The sequence below is a fragment of the Panthera uncia genome (assembly GCF_023721935.1).
Source record: "Panthera uncia isolate 11264 chromosome E2 unlocalized genomic scaffold, Puncia_PCG_1.0 HiC_scaffold_20, whole genome shotgun sequence".
Taxonomy (NCBI): domain Eukaryota; kingdom Metazoa; phylum Chordata; class Mammalia; order Carnivora; family Felidae; genus Panthera; species Panthera uncia.
This window is the reverse complement of record NW_026057589.1, coordinates 24,565,369-24,588,062: the sequence shown is the minus strand read 5'-3', so window position 1 is coordinate 24,588,062 and position 22,694 is coordinate 24,565,369. Positions and strand designations below refer to the sequence as shown.

The 22,694-nt window shown below is 67.1% G+C and overlaps 1 protein-coding gene across 1 annotated transcript in view; it reads right to left on the bottom strand.

The window, feature by feature from the left end:
- Positions 1–22,694, bottom strand: part of ZFPM1 (zinc finger protein, FOG family member 1) — a 68,947-nt gene that overhangs the window by 21,709 nt on the left and 24,544 nt on the right. Inside the window, 7 exon segments of the mRNA XM_049622395.1 lie at positions 13,864–13,986; positions 16,300–16,416; positions 16,576–16,863; positions 17,057–17,210; positions 18,110–18,163; positions 20,331–20,383; positions 20,653–20,855. Coding sequence (XP_049478352.1) covers positions 13,864–13,986; positions 16,300–16,416; positions 16,576–16,863; positions 17,057–17,210; positions 18,110–18,163; positions 20,331–20,383; positions 20,653–20,855 — 992 coding nt within the window.

The following is a 22,694-nucleotide window of genomic DNA, read 5'->3' as shown; positions in this document are numbered from 1 at the left end:
GGCCCTGTCCCCACACGGCCACCACCGCCTTCCAGGCTCTGCCCCACGTGGCCACCGCCATCCAGGCTCTGTCCCCACGTGGCCACTGCCACCGTCCAGGCTCTGTCCCCACACGGCCACCGCCCTCCAGGCTCTGTCCCCTCTGCAGCTTTAGCAGCTGACCATGGACCTGCCCTTCTGGAACAGAGCTGCCTTGGTGGGGGGGGGGGGCAGGAGACTGACCCCTATTAACCCGGCTGAGCCCCGGGGGCTCGAGAGCCTGGTTTGTATCCCACCACGGCCCCCTCCCAGCTGGACGGGTCACTTCCCTCTCAGCCCTCGGCTATTCCTTACGCGAAATGGGGGTGGGGGGAAGAGTCCCCGCCTCACAGGTCAGCACAAGGCGAGGTGCATCCAGCCAGGCCGCCAGAGTCCCACATGACGCCGGCCGGGCTCTGCCCCTCCGGGGGTCGCCACTCCTAAGACACATGCTGCCAGCACCCGCTCTCAGCGGTGACGGAACCTCCAGCAGCACCACAGGGCCCCCAGTCCCTGCCTCCGAGCCCGCGTGGGACAGTGGGACCCAGCGGCAGCCACCGCCAGTGGCTCGCCGGGACACCCTCGGCCCCCGGTGCGTTGGGAGATCTGGGGCCTGTACCCGCCTGTTGGGAGGGCAGAGCCTGGTGACCCGAGAACACCAAGCAGGGGCCGCGTGGAGGGCCCCCTCCTGGACGGCCCTGCTCGTGTGCAATCCTCCTGTGCTCCGGCTGGAGGAGACCAGGTCCCCATCGGCTTCTGGGAACATCTGTACCTGCTGGGACCCACCCTGTCGGCCCGTTTTTGCTTCCTGTGTACACATGGGGCCACAAGGCCAGAGGAGGGGGACTCGGGACAGGCTGAGCCGGAGGCAAGGAAGGCACGGGGCTGTGTTCCAGCGGGTCGGGGAGGTCAAAGTACACGGTGGGCGGCCAGGGGCTCCACGGGAGGCCTGTCCCGATGCTGCCTCTCCCCAAACCCGGACACCAGCCGGAGGTGCCCACTGTCCCCTGGGACAGTGCTAAGACGCCCCCCAGGCTGCTGTCCTTCACGCCATACCACCCCGCAGGCCCCGGGAAGCGTATGCACGCCCACAGAGACTGGGGCCCCAGGGCCAGGAGACCCAGAGCCGTGGGGCCAGCCAGCCAGCATGTGCCCTGGACCAAGCCATACCTGAATGCCACGTCGGGGAAAAAAGGGGAGAGCCTGATTCCAGCCCTCCCCGTCACCAGTGGCCATGGCACCTTTGGCCAGACCCCACCCCATCTCAGGCCCCAGGATCCCATCTGTGAATTATGGGGACACGGTGTTGGGGAACAACGGCGGGGTCCGTCTCCCCTTGCCAGTTGACAAAAGCAAGACTTGGAAAAGCTGAGGGACTGTCCGAGGTCACAGAGCCCAGGTCCCTCGGACCTCAACCTAGGCCGCGTGTCCTCACTCACAGTGGATCTGGAACGTCAGGTGGCCGGGACACCCCTGACGCGGGATGCTGGGATGCCCCGGCAGATCTGGAAGCACGGCCGTGGCCCCATTTCACAGGTGGGAGCAGCGAGGCTGAGCGGGGCAGAAGACGATCCCTGTGTCCAGGCAGTGGCCCCACGGCATTTAGTACGGCCACGGTGGAAGGAATCATCTGACGTGTGCTGCTGTCTGCCAGGCACGACAGGGCGAGGGGGCCACAGACACACACGCGATCACTTGAGGCCTCGACGGATTAGTGGCTCCTGGGGATCCCGGGTGAGGGTTTCCACCCTGCCTCCGGCCCCGGCGACCCCACAGAGCATCCCCGGAAGGTGCAGACCGCTGTGGGAGGGCCAGGGTCTGGGGAGAGGCAGCCAGGAGGCCCAGGGCCTGTGAACTGAGGACGTGTATAAAAACGGGGACCAACAGCTGTCATCCTTCAGATTTCATCTACGAGCTGGGATTTCTGGCCTCACGGGGGCACCATGGCACAGCCAGACAGCTGGGCTCCGGCTCCCGCAGGGCTATGACCCCTGAGAGGGTGACCGCCTCTCCTCAGGACGACGCCCCACCCCTGCACCCGTTCCCAGGGACCTCCCTGACCCACTGCACACGGGGGCCACTCCCGGCTGCCCCCACCCCAGACCCACCACCGCTCGAGAGGGTCTCCAGCTTCTCTGCCCACGGTGGCCCCACCGGCTTCTGGGCCTGGATGCAGGTGTCCAGCCTGCAGAGGCCCTTCCTTCTCTCCCCAGCCCGAGGTTTTCAAAGGGTCTCAAGCCCAGAACCTCCCTTCCTAAGGTGGTCACAGGGGGCCAGGCTGGAGGGGGTGGGTTCCGGAGCTCGGACCCTGAGGCCTCTCTCTCCCCTTGGCACGGGGCCTACCTGCCAGGAGGCGACGGCGGCCCGCCCAGCCCACACCTGCCTGAGGTGCGTTTGCCACTGGACGTGGGCCTATGCCACTGGGCGTGGCGCCATTTGTCCCAACCCTCCTCCTGCTGCCAAGCACTGCTCAGCGGCTGGGTCACGTGGGGCTGGCCCGAGCCCTGGGGGAGCTGGCGGGCAGGCGGCGTCCCTGGGAGCCACACAGAGGGGGCTGGCGGGCCCACACCACAGCCAGCTCTGCCGCGGGCCAGTGGGTGCCGGCCACGGTGCCCACCACGGGGCATGACCCCGGACGCCTGGCCGGGGACCTCCGTGTGCCTGTCCCCCATGCAGGCAGTGGGGGCGATGCCATCGGCTACCGGCCCCTCCCTGCCTCTTGGCCTTGTCACACCCTGGACTCCCGTCACCTCTAGTGCTAGGGGTGCTGACGGTTGTGTCCTGGAGGCCCTGAGAGTGCCTGCGACCCAGTGGACACCCGTGTCTGGAGGACGGTGGCTGGAAGCAGGGACCACCGTGGGTCTGCACCGCCAGCCAGCACGGGGGCAGTGGCACAGACGGCAGCCCTCAGATGCTGGAGCCGCGCTCTGCCCCCGCCCCACCCACCAGCTGGTGCCTGTGAACCTCCCTCCCTATCGCCGAAACATCGCTGGAAATTATTGATTTTTTGACACAGAACAACAGCCCATCTTTATCGGGCTGAACCCTGGCCCCAGCTAATGGTGGAGCTGGGGCCTCCTGGGAAGGCCAGCAGCCCAGGGTGGGGCCTGCAGGGGCCCTTCACCACTGGGGGGGGGGGCAGGCGGCAGGCTCAGGGAGAGGGGTCCGGGGGGCTGGGAGGGGCAGAGCGTCCGCGGCCATCCGGACCAGTCCCCGCGTGGGTGGTAGGGGCCCCGCGGGCAGCTCAGAGCCAGGTCCGGGGGGGCGGTCACAGTGGGGGCTGCCCTGAGCTCTGATCACCCCACCTGAACCCCCAACCCGGGGCTTCTTGGGGACCTGGTTGTGCCGTCAGACACTTCCCCCTCGGGCACGGCCAAGAGCAGCTCGTCTGGCAGGAGGAGACAGGGCGGGTGGTGGGGCCTGAGACCCCTTAGCAGTGTGCGCACTGGGCCCGACGCACCCCGCCAAGATGGCCTCCGATGGACGAGGTCTCCCCTCAGCCCCGTGGGATCTGAGAACGCCGGTTTCCAGGAGCCTCGAAGTGGGAGAACTCGTGGTGCCTCCAGCCTTCTTGAAAAGCCAACTGGCCTGGGTCTCTGGGCCTCAGTCTTCCCGGTTATGGAGTGGGGAGAGGCAGTCCCACCAGCTCCCGGACCCGGGTACTCTGGCCTTGGGAGACCCTGAGGCCTGAGCGCTGGGGTGGGGGTCCCTGGCTCTCCCCTGCCCCGCCTCATCCTGGCAGCGGGCTGGAAGCAGGATGTGTGATAAGGTAAAGAAAATACCTCCTGTGCAAACAGCTTATCTGGCTCCTATCGGTGTCCTGGCCCCTGCCCCCTGTTTTTCCAGGGGCCGACGCCACCGGGGGCCCTTCCTTCCCGTCCAGCCTCCAGCTCACCACCTCCTGGCCTCTGGCCTGGCCACGCACCCCGTTCCCTGCCTAGGCTGGGGAGCGGCCAGGGGTCCGGGCCCGGCCTCTCCTCTGTGAACTGAAGGGTAGGCGGGTGGGCAAGTGAGGGTCTGGGCAGAGCCTGGGTGGTCGCAGGGGTGAAGGCCGACGGGACGGCCCTCCTACCGCTGCCACTGCTGGCGGCCTGGGTGCTGCCCCAGCCTGGCAGGTGCCTACCTCCACCCCGGGGGCGTGGCAGCAGCAGGCATGGAGGTCAGAGGTCAGCCGGCACCATGGAGAATAAGATGCTGCCACCACCCGTGGCCCGGAGAGCCCTCAGGGGTTACAGAGATCCTTCCAGAAAAGGCAGCCTCCTGTCCGCCCCGCCCACAAAGGAGGCACTCACAAGAGGAGGGCCTGGGCCCGCCCTGCGTGGAACCCCTGAAACCTGCCTTCACAGCACTGATCGGCTCGCCCTCAACCCCGCCCCCCTGCAGCACAGGCGTGGTTATTCTCCTCCTCACAGACGAGACCAAGGGTCAGAGCGGACCCGGCCACACAGCGAGGCGGGTGACGGAGTTCAAACCCAGAGGTCTGACCCCATCCAGGCCTCCGTCCTTCAGGCCCCTTGAAGGGGAGGCAGGGAAGAAGGGGGCTGGGCTGGGGCAGGGGTCCAGGAAGCGGGGCGGGAGGCTCCGAGTACAGAGGGCACTGCCCCCCGCATGCAGCAGGGGCAGCTCCTTCCTACCTCGCCTCTGCCCCGGAGCCCTCGGGGCGGCCGACCGGGCCCCAGATGGGGGCCCGTGCCCGCAGCTGGGCTCCGTGGGGGTGCTCGCGCCCAGCTCCACACCTGGCACAGGGGTGGCATGTGCCCGCCCTCCAAGACCCAGCAAGGCCCCTGGGCCCTGGGGCGGGGCAGGGCAAGTCCCACAGAACCGCCTCAGGCAGTGGCAAGGGGACGGGTGGCGGTGGGGCCACCCTGACGTTACCCCCGATCGGCTGTTACTGCCGCGGCCTTCGGGGTCCGTTCAGCCCCACGGTGTGCGCAGGGAGACGCGTGCCGACAGAACGGTTAGGAATCCTCGGGGAATGTGCTTTCGAATCGTTTCTCCCTCTGCCGGTAGAGATTTTGCGGGTCGGCAGGGCCACGACGACAGTCCTCGCCACCCTATGCCTGTCCGCACGGAGGTGACCGTGCGGGATAAATTCCTAGGAGGGGACTGCGGAGTCGGGGCCAGAGCTCGCGGCTGTGGCGTGCGGCGCGGCCAGGGGCACCCGGATGTCTGTGAGCTCTCGCCAGGAGGGCAGGGACGGGCCCGGGGCCCCAGGGAGGCCACGACACCCGACGGATGCCCACACATCTGGCCCACCTGCCCGAGGCGGCCTTGCCCTCGGGGGCTGGGCCTGGCCGAGGGAGGGCTGACCCAGAGGCGGCTGCAGAGGGGCAAAGGCGGTCCTGGGCGGGGGAGGGGGCCTCCCCGCGACGACGACGACACACAAAAGCCCCAGCGATAGCATCACGCCGTGTTTCAGGCCCAGCTCGGCCCTTTCGGGCAGGATATGACCAGCCCTCGAACCAATGGCGGGCCCTTTGTCCCATCTCCGGGGACCGATCTTATCGGCCGCATCCACGGCCGCCGTAATGGAAAAACACGGTGAGGAAATCAAAAGTTACGCACAGAGATAGACGAATAATAAATAAATAAATAAATAAATAAACATAAAGAGCCAGTGCTGGCTGCAGGGGAGGGGTCCCCAGGGGCGGGCGGGGGTGCTGCAGGTGGGGGCCTGGCTCCCATCCCGGGGGGGTCTGACAGAGCCGCCGCACCTCGCCAAGCCTCGGTTTCCCTGCCTGTCAGGTGGGGCCGGGGGAGCCGGCTGGAGAAGGAACAGCCTGACGGGAGGCCCCGGCCGTGGCCGCACGGCCACAGGGAGGACCCGCACGGTGCCCAGGGACCGCTGCGCCCTGCCCGGCCCCCGTCATGTCTCCCGACGCCCCGGCCCACAGAAGGGGGCCAGCCGGAGGCCAGGTCCGCCCCGGTGCGAGCGGTGCCCCGCAGGCCCGGGGTAATGGGACGGGGACAGCGAGGCTGACGATACCGGAGTCAGGGACAGTGACCGTGTCGGTGACAGCGACGGTGACAACGTGAGCAACAGCAGGAGTCCCTCTGTCGGCCAAGGGGCTGTGCCAGTGCTGGTCCTGGGAAGAGGGCCCTGCTGGCGGGAACGGCCTGCTGTCACACGCCAACCCCGTCAGCCCCCGGGTGTCTCCCAGGTGCGTCTGCTGCCACCTCCTCGTGGAGGCCCCAGGCCACGCGGCCAGGCTGTGTGGAGTCTGGGTTTGGGCCCCGGAGGAGGACAGCGAGGGGACCTTCTGGAAGGGGCCCCCCAGGTGCGGGCAGGCGGACCCAGACCTGCAGCCCACTGACATTTGGGAGGCGCTGGCAGAGCAAAGGCGGACGGACGCTCAGACACGGCCTGGGGCCAGGGGGCGGTCTGGCCGGGGCAGGAAGCCGGTGGGAGGGCGGAGGAGGAAGCCAGGCTCGATTAGCGCCCGTGGCCAAGATAGGCCACCCTGGCCACAGATAGCCGCTCCCGGAAGGCCGGTGAGGTCAGCGGGCGGCACGGGGCAGGCGGCCAGGCCTGGGCCCCCACCCGCCGCCGGGACGGCCGAGGACTCAGGCCCCGGCCATGCTCCCTGCCGGGTGCTGTGCCGCCCCCTCGCCCTCCGCCAGGCACAGTCTACACCCCGGGAGGCGTCGGAAAGCCCCTGGGCACCACGTGTGACAAGGCCAAGAGGGGCTGGGTGAGGGGACCTTTCCCTGGGAACCAGGGCCGCGAACTCAGTCCACTCAAGTGCCCGGTGGTGGTGGCCAGAAACGGTCACTGAACCTCTCTGGGCCTCAGTTTCCACATCTGTAAAACGGGGAGCACGGCACCTGCTGCCAAATTTCCGTCAGCTTGTCTCCCGAGTCCACCCCCTGCGGTCCCGCCACAGGGCCTTTGCTCGGCTGCGCTGTAAAGGCCGGCTTACCCAGGGAGTCTGCAGCTTGCTCCCCGGCCCAGGGCGCCGTCTGTGCACATCCCCGCGGGTCAGGGGCATCTCCTCGCCCAGCGCCAGCTGCCACGCGCTCCCCTGCGTTTCTCTCGGTTAGTGTCCGAGCCCCTCACGGTGCTGTCACAGGCCCCGGCCCCCGGGTGGGGGGAGGCGGACGACGGAGCCAGCCGTGGCAGCGAGCCATCTGGCCAGGGCCCGTCTGGGTGCCGGGTGGGGAGCCACTAACCGCGGGGAGGGGCTGCCCCGGGGGCGAGGGGTCAGCAGCCCAGCCGTGGGGGACGCCACGCTGCCAGCTCCGTGCCTCAGTTTCCCCACAGAGACGGGCAGTGAGCTCTGGCTGCGGATGCCCCCTCTCTGCGCACGGCCTTTCGGGGGTGCCAGGTGTGGCCTGGTGCCCCCCGGGCAGCGCAAGAGGTGGCATCCGTGCGGGTCAGGCGGCCACGGAGGCCACGGCCCCTACCTCAGCCGTGTCCTGGGGGTCCTGTCTACAGGGCCTTGCTCAGAGGGGTGGGCGGGTCTGAGCTGTGGCGGTGGATGCCAGCCAGGGGTTCAGGCCCCTTCTCTGGCCCAGGGACCAGCAGTCTGGGGAGCGTGTCCTGGCAAGAGCCCACGGGCGACCCTCAGCCTGTGACAGCTGAACCCCATTTCCTATGGGATGCCGCCCCCTTGATCTGAGCTTGCCTCCTCCCTCCTCACCCCTGCGCCCGCCCCAGTCCCAGCGGGGCGCCCTCTGGCCTTCCCTGTGCCCGGTGCACCGTCCCCAGCGGCTCCCCCCCTCTTCTGGCCCGTGGGCTCGGCCAGGCCTGTTCGGCATCGCTCCCTCTCGTTTTCCAGAGCCTCACCCCTCGGCCGTGTGACGTCGTCGCTTCCGGGTTATTCTGTCTCTGTCTCCCTAACTCGAACCTCAGTGCCCTGGCCACCTGGACGCTGCGGGCCCCGAGCAGGTGTTTGACATACAAGTGTTTGTGGAGTGAATAAACGACCTTCTCCTGCCGGCTCCTGGGCCGCAGAGACCAGGATGTTTTGGCCCGAAGGCCTGCGTCACCGCCACGACACAGCTCCAGGAGGGCAGGACCACCCCCCCTTGTTGCCGGGAGCAGCGGCATGGCTGGCCCCCTGCAGGTGTCTGTAAACAGCTGGGAAGGCGGGCGGGCTGGCTGACCACGGGGGCACGCAGCCCGCCCACCCCGGGCCTTCCGCCACCTCCTGGAATCTCCGTCTGCTCGGCCGGGAAAGGGGGTCTGGACAGGCACGGGGCCCAGCGGGCGGGTCTCGGGGCCCACGTCCCCCTGGGACACCCAGAAGAGGTGGCCGACTCTGGCCCCTGGCGCTGACCCCGGGCTGACCCTTGCCATCTACCATCACCCTCTCCTTCGCCCCTCCCCCATCTGTTAATCTAAGACAAATAGGCCTATCGGGTGGCAGTGCCGGGCCCCACGATAACGCAAAATAGCCGAAATGATTTTTTTCCCACCCACGCAGGCCGCGCTGCTGGGAGGGGACGTGCGGCCAGGCCGTATCGGTCCATCTCCCGGGCTGTCCATCAGGACAGGCCGTCCTGCCTCGGCAGCCCGACCGCCCGCCGCCCGATAACAGACCTTGAGGTTTGCCTAGAAACTCCGGCAGTGAGATTAGTCAGCCGAGCACAGCCCAGATAGCCGGCCCGGCGCCCTTGCTCACGCTCCAGAGGTGAAGATTCCAGCAGGCTCCCCAGGACCCCCGGGGTGGGGGGGATCGGGCTCCAGGGCTCAAGCAGGAGGCAGCTCCGCCTCTGGCCCCTCACGGCACCGTGCTCCCTGCGGGTGCTCCTTCAACCCAGCTGCTGCGTGGCAGCTGACCAGACACCTCGCTTGAAATCCCCCAGCCCTTCCTTTTATGTCGAGACCGTGGAGGCGTCTCCCTACACCCCACAGCACGGAGCCCCAACCCTGACCCACCTGCGCCCATTCCGTCTCATGCTCCAGCCACACCCACCCACGCTGTTCAAACCTCAGGGCCTTTGCACTGCCCGGACACCCTCACCCCACTCCAGCTGGTCCTCTGGCCTCAGCTCAGGGATGTCTCTGCTGACCTGCAGCGCCGTGAGGACATGGCCAGCCTTCCCACCTCTGCCTCCAGGGCCCGAGATGGGGACATAAACGGTAACACCGGATGCCTGGCCAATTAGATTTTCTTTTGTGAACAGTGGTCACCAGGAAAGAGTTCCAGGCTCCGAGGCTCCTATGGGTGAAAGGAACCCCACTCTTGGGGTCCTGATCACAAAGCCAGGCCACAGGCCGCCCCCCCTCCCCCACCAAGCTGACCACCAAGTGTGCCCCTGGCCACCTCCCCCCTTCCTGGGCCCACGGAGCCCAGGCCACCCTCACGGCTACTTGATGCCCCCCTGAGGGCCCCCACCTGGCGTGGCACCTGCACTCAGCAGTGGTTGCACACTGGCCCCCATCCGGGGCATCCGGGCCTTGCCTGCCCTGTGCCAGGCTCACCAGGGCCGGAGGAGGCGGCCCAGCCCCAGGCGGCCTGGCAGAGGGGCTGCTCAGGCGGGAGGGGGGTCCCACACCATGAGGCTGGCTGCAGAGGAGGCTCCCGGACGCCCTGGGACTCCCCAGAGCCGTTCCCTTCACCCTGTTTCCTCATGACCTGGCCAGGCAGGCCGAGGGCACGCTGACGGCCACTGCACAGGGGCTCAGATGGGGCCCAGAAGGTGGGTGATGTGCCCAGGACCCCCACTCAGGATGGGACCCTCCAGGCTCAGTCCGAACGGAGGCCGGCCTTCCTGCCTGACCTGTTTCTTTTAGATGTTAGTGGGGAGACAGAGAGGAGGGAGAGGGGACGGATGAATGGCAGGAGGGCTGGGGGTCGTGGAGTGAGGGGCCGACCCCTTTCAGGCAGAAAGCTCGTGGCCAGCTGCCCTCCAGACATGCTTTGGGGATTACAGATTACAGCTCTCAGATATTTGCATATCAGAATTTTAAACAGCCAGCCCCTCCAGCAAACAAGGTCATTTCAAAGATAAAAATACTGAGCCTTCCCCCTTCCTGCCACCCACCGCCTTTCCCCTCAAAGCCCCCAGCCCAGCATCCCCACGTCCCTGAGCCCCAGTGGGTATTTCCCGACCACGGGTGACGCGCCCTCCCTACCGACCTGGGACCAGGCTCCAGGGCCTCCTGGCTGGGCCTCGGTCTCACCCCCGGGGCCTTTGCACGGGCTCTGCACTTCTGACCCGAGGACCTCCCTGCCCTATGGGGCCCATCTGGGAGCCACCTTCCCCTCGGGGACTTCCACAGTCCCCTCACTGGTGTGGTCGGGGCTCCCAGCGTGGAGGACACCCTAGCACACGGCTCCTTGGGATGCAGGGAGGATCCATCTAATTCCGGGGGGAGGGGGGCTCTGCCCGGGCCCTCACCCGCCCCAGGGGGCAGCTGCGGTCCCGCTGCTCAGAGGAGAGAGGGGACATCTATCCCTGAGACCGCACTGCGGGGACACCTCGGAGCCGGCCTCACCCTGGGCCACAAACCACTCGCAGGGACGCAGGAAGCGGAGGGCGGCCTCTCCCAGCCTCGGGCCCCCTGCTTGGCAGCTGAAGCGGGCAGTGCCTCTCTGCCCCGCGAGTGGCTTCTCCACATGACATCCCAGCCCAGGCCGCCGGCGAGGGGAGACAACACTGCAGCTCTCTGTGTGCTGTGGGCGTAGCCCCTTCACAGGCCCCTTAGCTCTATCGGACAGACGAGGAAACTGAGGCCCAGAGAGGTCGGCAAAGCTGGAGCCCCTCCGGGGCAGGCACGCTCGGGGGTCTGTGCCCTGACCTCCGCGCCACTGGCCGTGCTCCCGCCTGACCCGCAACAGCTGAGGCCGCTGACGGAGCTCACAACTTCTCAAAGTGGAAACGCATCCCTGAGGACCTCCCCAGCCTGGTTGTGGAGCTCTGGGGCCACCGGGTGTCGGGCGGGGGCGGCACCGGGCCCCTCACGGGTCCCGGATGCGCACTCCGGTGTCCACGAAGCCCTCGCACATCCACGACCTCGCTCGTGTCTGCAGTGTGTACCGAGGCCCTCCTGCCTGCTGCCCGGGGGTGCCGCCCGGGAGTGCTCGTGGCTGGCTCGTGGCCTTGCCCCCGGGGCAGAGCGGCCCCCCTGTGCCCGCTGTGCAGCTGCAGAGAGGCACCGAGGCCCAGTCTCTCCGCTGGGCTGTTGGCTGTTGTCACCGGCTCCTGGGCTCCCTGATCACGGGTCTGACCCGGGGGGGAGGTGCCTGGGAGACCCACGAGCCCTGGCCCTCGCTGGCAGATGGCAGTCAGGAAGGCGACCGGTGTGCACGGAGCTCTGTGCCTCGCGCCGGCCAGATGGGAAACTGAGGCTCGGGGCCAGGCCCTTCCCCAGAGCCAGACGGTGCAAGGTGCACGTGTGGTCCAAGCTGGTCACCTTCATCCAGAGGGGAAAGGTAGCTGGTGTCCCCAAGCCAGGCAGTACAGCCAGGGCTATTTTCCAGGCTTGGGGACAGACTCAGAGACACAGGGGCGGGTAGATGCTCACCCGGGATGGGCAGAGTGGCAAGAAGGGGGCAGAAAAGGCGAGGGGGGAGGGGCGCGTGGGACTCGTGGGCAGGGGCCACGGCCGCACACCCCCACCCTGGGCACTGCCCTCAGGGACGCCGGCCTGGTCAGGCCCTGGCAAAGCCCTGCTGCCCCATCGCTGGCACGGGCGGCCCCTCTCAGATAAGGGCCCACTGGGCCTCTCTGGCTTCCCTGGCGGGCGATAAGTGCGGCCTGCCCGGGGTCTGATAGGGGGCAGGCACCACGGCGGTTGGCCGGCGGCCGCTTATCGGCCCATCGCTGCCCACTGCACAGAAATTGCTATCTGCGGCGACGGACGGGGAGCCCCCGGCCCCAGGGACGCACATAGCACAGGAAGCCCCCCGAGGCGCTCCAGCCCTAACCACGGCCACCCTCGGGCCGGCCGGTGCCCCGGGGTCAGCTTCCCATCTCCAGGAGGCTCTGTTGCTCCGTCTATGAAATGCGGATGATGATTGCACCGACGGGGGGATGGGGCCCCACCGGGGCAGTCACACACTCGCGGCCCCGGCTCTGGAGCCGGGGATGGGTCTGGACCCTGCTCTGCCACTTTCCAGCTGGGTGACCCTGGACAAGTCCCTCTGTCACTCTGCGCCCGAGCCTCCTGCATAAACTGGGGGGGCTACCCCCGTGCCCGCCTCAGAGCCTGGGTGACGCTGCCTGGGGCTCTTCCTCCCCAGGGCCACTCTATCCAGTGGCCGGTCCAGGTCCCTCAGGCACATGGGTGGTCCCCACTCCCCCCCCGCCCCACCCCTGCAGCAGGAAGTTTCCTCCTAAAGACTGGAACGTGAGGTCCATGGGGCCTGGGGCAGTGCTGACCTGGCTGCTGTGGGCGCCTTGTTGTGACCTCATCTGCAGCTGGGGAAACTGAGGCAGGTAGCGCAGTCTGACCACGGGGTCCCCGCCCAGCCCGCGCAGCACCATCCTGTGTGCGGAAAGGCCCCCGTGTGGACCCCAGCACCCAGCAGACAGGCGTCCGGCTCAGCTCTGAGGGCCATGAGGACCTCAAGGACACGTGGCCCTGTGGCCTGTCCCTTGCCGGGTGCTCCTTGATGGGAACAGGCCACACCGCGGGCACATTTCTGCCAGGGCACCCGGGGCCCCTCCTCTGCCGTCAACAGGTCCCCAAGAGGGGGGGTGGCGGCCAAGTCTGTTTTGAAGGGCGGCAGTGTTGCTGAGCTGGGGGCAGCAGAGGGGACCCCCAGCACCGTCCTACCCAGGGTGCTCCACTCCTGGGCAACACGGTGGCCCATCCAGGTGGAAAGGGCAGAGAATGAGAGGGCACGGAAAACGTGGGGTTGCCATCTTGCTGCGACCGCCAGGCCACCCCGTCCTTCCCACAGCCTCAGACTGCCCACAATGTCCCTGTGTGGGACCGGCTGTGTTAAATCACGAGGGGAACCGGGGGGCAGTGTCCCCACATCTACGCCGGAGCCGGTGGCAGACATCACTAGTCAATCACGGCTCTCTTCTCCCGAGGCTTGGGGACACCCCCTCCCCTGCCCCCCAAGAGGTCCACATGGACTTTCAACCTGAGCCTGGAGGGAGACCATCTCTGACACCCTTCCTATCTTGGCCCCCGAGGGCCCTCAGAGGAGGGATTCGGGTCCCTTCTGCCCTGGCAGAGCCTGTCCCTACCCCACCTGGGTGCTTCCTCTCCACCAGCCACAGCCTCCTCGGGCTGCTCGTGCACCCTCCCTGAGGACTGTTTGCTCACAGCTAGAAGACGGGTACTCAGCAAGCGCTCAATGAATGCTTCCTGCATCCACGCACGCCCGGCCCAAGTGCACGGCGTCCCCTCACCGAGACCGTGCCCGCCAACCCTCGCCGACGCACAGACACGCGGCCCCACGACCCCGCCCCCGCCACCCTGCGTTCCCCGGAACAAACAGAAACAGCAGACACGCCCAGCTCTCCCTGCACTGCTAGGAGTACAGGGAGAACCATCTGGTAGGACCTCCAAAGTCAGAATTCGGGCAGGGGGATGGGCCCTCTCCCACCCTGCACAGGCCCGAACCCTCAGCCCAGCTGGGACGCAGAGGCATCCACCTCCGTGGCTCCCAGTCCCTGCGATGCCTCTCGCTGGCCTCACCACCTTCTCCTCTCCCCCAGCCAGGCACACTGCCTCCTGGGAGCCCTCAGAGCGCGTGGGCAAGGGCTTTAGCTCTGGGCATCGGCAGGGCTTGGTGGCCTCCTCCCACGCTATCGCCGGCCCCACAGGCTGCCTGGACTTCGGAACGGGCACGGGCCCCGGCCCGGAGGGTCGCCACCAACCTCCTCGGCCGTCCCACCCCCGCTGGCAGGACAGCAGCCCCCGGCCATGGGTGTGGTTACCTGGCCCGCTCCAGGAGCTGCCCGACTCCTCCTCCAGCCTGGCCTCTGGCTCCTGCCCCTCCATCTCGGGGCCTCCTGGGGATGTGGCGGGTGGTGGCGATGGTGGGGGCGGGGGATTGGCGTCTGCGGACAGGAAAACACGGTCAGGCCCCGCCATCTCCGGGCACCGTGTCGCCCACCTCCCCCCCGTGGCCAGGAGGGACACCGAGACCCAGGCGGTGAGCACGCGCCCGAGGTCCCTCCACACCGGGCTTGCGCTAATGGGGGCACAGACACCTCAGTTTTCTCCTTGGCCTTCAGAGCCCCTCATCCCCCCATTAATTGCAGCAACAATTGCTCTTCCAGTGGCCGCTAATAATTAGAGGGCAGGGTGGCCTCACGGGCACACCCAGGCCAGCGGGCGGCCGTGCAGGCTCCCTGGTCTCCTCCGCCGGCAGCTGGGGGCCCCTCCAGCCGGGCCCGGCACCCGGGTCCAGCCCAAAGGGCATATTTGCCTTCCCTGCTGAGCCTGATAACCACGCAGCCCCCAATCGATGAGCTCCCATAAAAGCCCCCCCTTGGTGACGTCACACGCCCGGCAGATTATTAATACCCAAGATAAGGGCTGTGATTAACATCAAATAAATCAATCACACAGTATAAAAGTCCTATTATTTTTGGCTATAAATCAACGTGGCTGGCATTCGAGCCCCAGCCATCGTGCGGGAGCCGCGCTGGGCCCGCCCGAGAGGCAGAGCTCGCTCCCAACCGCCTTATCTCGCCCATCGCTGCGTTATCACCGCGGCCTGTGCCAGGTGCAACCCCGGCTGTTTTTTCCAGCTCTTTCCCCGGCCCCGCCCCCACCCACCCCGTGCAGCCCCAGCCAGCAGATCAGATAAGGGGCCCGGCTCCCCTGGAAAGCCACCGGGTCAAAGTCCACCAGTAACAGCCACTTGGCCTTTGGTAGATCGGGGCGCCCCCATTAGCACACAGCACCTCACAGCGGTGGTGATGGCGGTGGCGATAAGGGGGCCCCGGGAGCAATGCCACAGGCTCGGCCGCCCAGACCCAGCAACCGAGGCTCAGGCAGGGCAGGAGCACGGGCCCCGGGGACAGACATGATGCGGACGATGGTGGCAGAGATAGTAATAACGAACACGAACCAGCACCGAGGCCGGGCCCCTGACCCCGGCACCCCGGCCACTGTGTCTGGGTGGGCCGAGGGGCCACTCCTGAGGGGCCTGCCACTGGGGAGAGGGACCGAGGGGCCACCAGGTCTCAGAGCACGAGGCTTGTTGGACTCCTGGCCTGTGGTCATCCCAGGGGGGACGATGATGCTCTGATGCTCTGAGACTGGGAGATGCTGGGGGTGGGGGTGGGGGGTCCCCGCGCTCTGCCTGGGGTCTCTGTGCCCCGGCCCCACCCCCACCCAGCAGAAGGCCGCTGTCCACTCGCCATATTCCACCTCAGGGCCTTTGCACGGGCAGGTGCTGCCGCCCGGGGACGGCCTTCTCTGCGCATCCTCCGTGTGCAAGGGCATCGAGGTGCTGAATGGGGATAAGATCACGGGCCACGGGCAGCAGGGTGGGGGCGGGGAGAGGTGCACCAGACCACACCCCCACTAGTCTCGAAACCTGAGTGTTCTCCTCAGGAAAGCAGGCCGCCCCCAGGGCCTCAGAGAGCCCCCTCCCCCTGGAGGGGGGCGGGGGCGTACAGCTCGCTAGGGAAGCCGCCCTCGCCCTGAGGCCAGAGCCGGCCTCCTGGTGGTTAGCACATGCCCAGGCACCTCACCCCCAGCACTACCTCTGGCCCACGAAACTGCCACCAGGAGGGTCCAAAGAAAGGTTCCAGGTGCCTGGGGTGGGCGGGGGGTGGGGTGGTGTGTGTGCAGGCATTGGGCACGAAGGGGAATCAACCTGAATCCAGACCTGGGGTCAGATCGCTGCCTGGGTGCTTACAGGCTGTGTGTCCAGGGGCAAGCCTCTTAACCTCTCTGGGCTCATTCCCTCGGGTGTAAAATGGGGTACCGTACCTTACCTTACAGCCTGCTACGTACTGAGACCATGTGTGCTGAGGCCGTTGGCACAGCCAGGTAAGGACTCACCGTCCCCGTTCCACAGAGGGCAAAGTGAGGCTGGAGAGGGCACGGCTTTCTCAAGGTCACTCAGTGGCCCCTGACCTGGGCTAGACCTCCCCAGCGGGGCCTCCGTCTCCCCATCGGTACCAGAAGGGGCTGGAGCCGTGCCCAGTGGCGTGTGTCCCCGGGGCATCATCGCCCTGGTGGGAAACTGCGGAGCAGTCAGCCCAGACACCGCCAAGCTTAACACCCACTTCATGGGTGAGGAAACCGAGTCCCAGAAGGACTTGGCTCCGTGAAGTCACAGGCAAGGACGCGGAGGGGGGGCGGTGCGACACAGGGGTCAGACTCGGGCCCGTGGCGGGCCCACCGCGACTCACCTGCACTGGCAGGGCTCAGGGGCTCGGGCTCTCCCACGGCCTCGGGCCCCACGGCTCCAGCCTCCTGCTCCGGGAGGCCGGCGTCCTCTTCTGCGGTCTCCACGTCTCCGAGGGAACCTGCACAACAGCCCGAAGGGAATCCGTAAGGCTCCGTGGGGCGTCCCGACCCCTTCCCGGCACCGGCTCGGCCGCCCCGCAGGGTCAGAGGCCGTGGGGGGCCGTGGGGGGCGCCCCCAAGACTTGGCACACTTCACCCTTGCGTCAGTGACCCCGCACCTGGGGTCGTCCCGGCCCTCCCGTCAACCGCGGCCTGCCCACGGGCCCCTCTCGCCAGGACGGTGGTCCCAGCCCCTCCTTGGTCTCCCCAGCACTGGGGGCGGCGTGCTCTCCCCTGCACTCTGTTTCACGCTGTGGGAGCAGCAGCGGTGCCCCCTCTGGCCCGGGGGGGGGGCCCTCCGGGGGTTGCATGAAGCACAGCCCTCGCCCGACCCATAGGTACACTCTTCTGGGGGTTCAGGGCCCCTGAGACGAGAGGGTCACCCTCTCCTGGGCCCAGGACACCTCCTGCGAGAAGCCCCCCACACTCAGGTACCGAGGTTCGGGAGCTTGAGGGTGGACCCCGCGTCCGGCGCACGCAAGTGCTCAGAAAACCTTTCTGAGCGAATAAGTGGTTGAGGGGGCACAGGTGGGGGCACAGGTGTCTGCAGCCTCTGGGGGCGGAGAGCCGCAGGCCTGGGGCACCTGACTCCAATCCCACCTTCCCCGGGAGGCTCCTGCAGGGGGGGTCCCACAGAGCCCCCCTTACAGCCGACAAGGTGGGCCCACAGCCCAGAGACCTCCCAGGAGAGTGGGGAAGCCAGAGCCGCCAAGGTGCCCCCAGTCAGGGCAGCAACCGTGTCCCTGAGGTCAGACTAGTGGGTCCAGAGGGGCGGGCGGAGGGACAATCGGGAACAGGTGTCCATCCTCATTCCGCTCCCCGTCTCCCCAGGCCCCTTCCGGCTGACTCAGCCTGGGCCCTGAGGGCTGGAGACAGGTGCTGGGGCTGAGCTGCCTCCTGCCCCGCCCCCCCACCCCATCCGTCACCGTCACCGTCACCGCAGAGATGACACCCGTCCTCCGGGTGTGGCGTGGAGGAGGGGCCTGACTCACAGACCCCCTGCTCCTCCTACTCAGGATGGATGGAGGGGATGCCCTTCTGGGCCCTCTTGCCGCTGAGGAAGAGGAAACCGAGCAGGAAGAAACATCTGGAAGCCACGAAGACAGCCGCAAATCCATGTGATGGGAGCGCACGATGGGGGCAGAATGGGGCTTGCTTTTGCTGGCATCGGAGGCAGAAGGCACCTGAGGCATGTGGAACGGAGCGTCCACCTCTCAGAGGCTGAGCTCCCCGTCCCTGGAGGCAAGCAAGCAGCAGCAGATGGAGATTCGCCTGGGATTTGTGCCTCTGTGGCCGGTGGTTCCTGACCTTTGGCACATCATGGCCCCTGTGGGGATGTGGTGAAAGGCAGTGCCTTCTCCCCAGAAAAACAGAGACCAAAATTTGCCATTTCAGGGGCTTCTCACCAAAGCCCTAGTGTTCTTCCTGCTGCCCTCACTCACTCCCTGCCTTTGCCATATTATCCCCGGGGTGAAACCTGTCACCAGCGTCCACCAGGGGCCACAGGAGCTGGCTCCTGGCAGCGGAGACGCGCGAGGCCACGATAGAACGAGCAGCACTGTGACCGAGGTTCCGGGCTGACTTTCCCGATCTGGCAATTTCCATGGAGCAGGGAGGTGGGCAAGCTGGTGTCCTGTCTGCGTTTCAGCTCACCTTCCCGGTCACAGGCAGATGGTGGCCCACCACAATGACGAACGCTAAGTGTTCCTGGTGTGGCGACAGGTGGGGCAGACACCGCTCTAGGAGGCCTCAGTGCCGGGCACACCTGGACTCTGCAGGGGACTTCCGGCCCCACTGGGCCCCAAACAGAAAACAACAGCAAATGATAAATGCCGTGAGGGAGGGAGGGAGGCAAGTGAAAGAGAAAGAGAGAGCGACAACAGGGGAGGCTCCTGCCAGCAGATCTCAGAGGGGACAGACAGCTGGGGGGCTGGACAGAGGGCCTGGGGACTGGACAGACAGCTGGGGGGCTGGACAGAGGGTCTGGGGACCAGACAGAGGGCCTGGGGACTGAACAGAGGGCCTGGGGACTGGACAGACAGCTGGGGGGCTGGACAGAGGGCCTGGGGACTGGACAGAGCTGGAGGACTGGACAGAGGGCCTGGGGATTGGACAGAGGGCCTGGAGGCTAGACATACAGCTGGGGGACTGGACAGAGGGCCTGGGGACTGGACAGAGGGCCTGGGGGCTAGACATACAGCTGGGGGACTGGACAGAGGGCCTGGGGACTGGACAAACAGCTGGGGGGCTGGACAGAGGGCCCGGGGACTGGACAGAGCTGGGGGACTGGACAGAGGGCCTGGGGACTGGATAGAGGGCCTGGAGACTGGACAGAGGGCCTGGGGGACTGGACAGAGGGCCTGGGGGCTGGACATACAGCTGGGGGACTGGACAGAGGGCCTGGGGACTGGACAGAGCTGGGTGTGGGAAAGGAGGAAGAGCTTGGAGGCTGGAGAGAGGCCAGGGTAGGAGTGGATGCTAATCCCAGAGGCACTGGGGAGCCTTAGAGAGTCCCAGGCAGGGGGTTTCCCGCCTGCAGCTCCCTGGATTCCAGCTCGGGATCGGAGTCCCAGCCTCCTCGCCCAGACTCATCAGCGCTGTGATTACAGGAGGCGGGCAGGGGCTCAGTACGCCATGGCCAGGCTCAGACCACACAGAACCAGCCCCAGGCCAGGCCTTGCGCTCCCGTGTCAATGCACCCACGTGGGCAGGGGAGGCTCTGAGGTGGACGGGGCACAGCCCAGAGTGGCCCAACGTGCCCCGGGACAGGTGGGAGGCCTGGCCTGCCGTGGGCTCCCTTGGCGTCCGGGCAGGAAAACAGAGGCTGCGGTGGAGGCTGGCCTCTAGTCCCTCCACCTCCCTGCCCGTGGGCTTGGCCCCGGGCAGGTACTGCCGGTCACCGCGGCCATCCCAGCCTCAGCGGGCAGCGCCAAGGCCTCTGGGGCCCACCCTTTGCCGGACCCTTTTGAGAAGCGCAGGTGCCCTCTGGGCTCACCTAGAGCCGTCAGGGGAGGCCCCCCAGCTGCGCTCCCTCCTGCTCAATGGCCATCGCACTTCGGGGCCTCGGTTGCCTGCTCCAGTGAGTGGGTATGAAGTCACCTGCTGCTCTCAAGGATGGCAGGGACCAGAGCCCTGGGGCCGATGCCAGGGCAGAGCTGGCACATGCCTCCCCACACCTGCCCGACCCCGGGACAGCAGCCCCGACTCCCCACGCTCTGGCTAGCTCAGGTGGGCCTCAGCCACCCAGGGAGGCTCCAAGCTCGCGGCGGGTCCGTTTATGGGAGAACAAAGGCTCCCGTCGCACAAAGGCGTGACGATGAGCGTAAAGAAAGAGGCTGCCGGGCTGCGCCAATTTATTCCAACGCCGCTAATTCAGTTCCGGCACAATTAAAGCCGCTCTGATAATGCGGGCGACGACCGCCAGCCAGCAGATCGCTCCGAGCCCGCAGACGGGACGCGTCTTGGGAAAGGCTGCCGTGTGCCTGCTTCGGCACCCCGGGAGCGTGCCATCTCGCCCCCGGGGACAGCCCTGGGGTCATACGGGGGGCTCCCGGGTCCCGCTGCCCCGGGGGCTTGGGAAGGAAGTTTCCTCCACCGGCCAGACCTCAGGGAGGCACGGCTTCCTCCCCGGGTGCCCTGCGCTAGGGATGGCCCCCGCCTGGCCCCTGGGGGACACTCTCTGGCCGGAGGCCCCAGCAGGCAGGCCAGGCCTGTCCACGGCAAGGCAGGGCAGGTGTGCGTGCTGTGTGGACCTCAGGCAAGTAGCTGTACCTGTCTGTGGTTGGGGAAACCAGCACAGCTCCTACGCCACATGAAGTGCGGTGCTCATCCACGCTGAGCTCAGCTCGGGGCCTGGCACGGAGTAAGCACGCACCAAGGGTAGGCCGTCACCGTCATCGGTCACCATCGCTGGCTGCACAGCAGGGCCTGGGACGGGGGGAGGGGGGTGGCGTGGGGTGTGGGGCAGTCAGGATGGGCGGGTCTCCTCCTCGGACCCTCTTGACACTGCCCAGAGGTCACGCCCACTTTGCAGATGAATAAGCTGAGGCCCAGCAAGGTGAACCGACTTGCCCATGCCCCGCCAGCCCCGAGGAAGCAGTGGTGGGGACAGGCAGGACAGGACCCTCCCCAAACACGCCACCCTTGCGGACGCTGGCTCAGGCACAGGCCTCCCCTGCACCAGGGCGGCCCCGCACCTGCCTCCACTGTCCCCGGGTCCAGAGACCAGGATGGAGGGTGACACTGGCCGCAGGGCCCGGCAGGGCGGGGAGGCTGGCGCCCAAGGCCGCACACCTGTCCGGGGGCGTCCGCGGGTGACGAGGGCGGTCCCAGCGCCGCCCCCGCGGCCCGGAGCCCCTCGGTTATCACGGCGAGCAGACACCCCGCGCCGATTCGGCTCCTGCTCATTAAGCCGGACGCCGGAATGGAAGTGCAAACGTAATAGCTATTTGATTGGGGTGAGATATTTTGCATATTGGCTCGGCACTGATAGCAGAATTTCATCAACTCCCTTTTTTCATGCTTTAAGACTGAATTACGGAGACAGGCTTGGTGCAGAGGGATGGTCCCCCTCTCCCTTCCGAGTCCCCGAGCTGCACGATTAACAGCCCCTCCTGGCTTTGATGGCGAGGCAGCTGATGCGGTGGGGGGGGGGGGGGGGGGGCCTTTTGAATGACCCCCCCTAAGAAAGCCAGAGCTCATGTGCGTGAAGGGGACAAAACCCCCCCGGACTCTGGCCCCCAGGTGGACCTGCCAGGCGGGGTGCGGGTGACGGTGTCACGGAGCACTGGACGGGGAGTCCGGAGGTCCTAGGCAAAGTCCCTGCTGGTCCCTGCAGGCTGCACCCATATCAAACAGGGGTGATTGTGCCTGCACCCCGAGACCGCTGGAAACATGTGAAAGAACAGGGGCGGAGTCCCCACGAGCCCCTCCCCTGACTCGGGGCCTGACTACGGGTGCGAGTGTTTACCTGAGGCCCCACCACGTGGGCCTGCCCATTACGTGGGTCCTTCTTATATTCTGTTTACAGAGGATAAAACAGAGGTGGGACACCTGCCCAGGAGCCCCTCCTGCCTGAAGGCAGGCCTCCGGGCCCGGGGGCGGGGTGGACACTGCCGGGCCACGTGGCCCTCCCCCTCCCCCGCCCCCGTGTCCAGCCTCCCAGAGAGGGCAGCAGGCACAGCTGGAGTGCTGGCGGCCCTCGCCTCCCATGGCCTCGCTTACTCATTGACTCGGTCATTAACCTGTCAAACCTGGGTTCGCTGACTGCCAGGCTCCACACCAGGCCCCTGGAGACCCCACGGCAACCCAGACACCCCACCCCCGAGAAAGCAAAGTGAAAAATGCAAGCGGCCATTGCCCCGAAGGAGAGGTGCAGGTGCCAGTCAGGGAAGGCTTCCTGGAGGAGGTGACCAGTGAGTGGCGCTCTGGAAGGGGACGGGACTGCCTGCGGCTGGGCCAGGGAAAAGCATCCCTGGCAGGAGGCACAGCAGGAGGCTGAGGCTGGTGGCCTGGTGCAGGCCACACCTCCTCGAGCCTGGTTTCCGCATGGAAAGAAGGGATGTCACGTCACCGGCTGGGGTCAGGGTTCAGCAAGGTGGTGCCAGTGGGTGCTGAGCACAGACAGGTTATTATTACAAGTCTTGTTATTTGTTTCAACTCTCCAGGGGGCGCCACACCTGCCCTCTGGGGGGAGGGGGACTGGTGGACAGAGCTGGGGCCTGGCGGGGGGACAGTGCGGGCAGGAGGGAAGGACCTCCCCCCAGGTCGGCAGAAGGCCTGGCCTCCTGTCTCGCCAGCCCTGGGCAGCCGGTGGGCAGGCCCGAGGCACGGGGCGCTGGGCGGGCGGGGGCGCGGTGCTGCCCGGAGAGGGACCCTGACCTCTGGGTGGCACACGGTGGCCAGATAAGGCCCCGATAACAGAGAGAAAATAGCAACAGATTCAGACTTTCCCACCGGGGGGCAGTGGGGTGGCTCAGGCCACGGAGGGGACAGCGCCGTTCCCCTCTGGGGGCCTTGCTGTGGGAGCTCCGGGCGACTGGGGGCCGTGGCCGGCAGTCCCAGGGGCCCGGGTCCCCCAGGCAGCCGGGGTTGGGTCTGAAGCCGGGGAAGTACTCCCTCCCCGGCCCTGGCAAGCAGGACTGGATGCTCTCAGTCCCCTCCCAGCAAGGAGGGTGTCTAATCCAGCTGGTGACTGATGGAGGAGGCCAGTGAGGCCCAGGACACAGGGGCCGTGGCT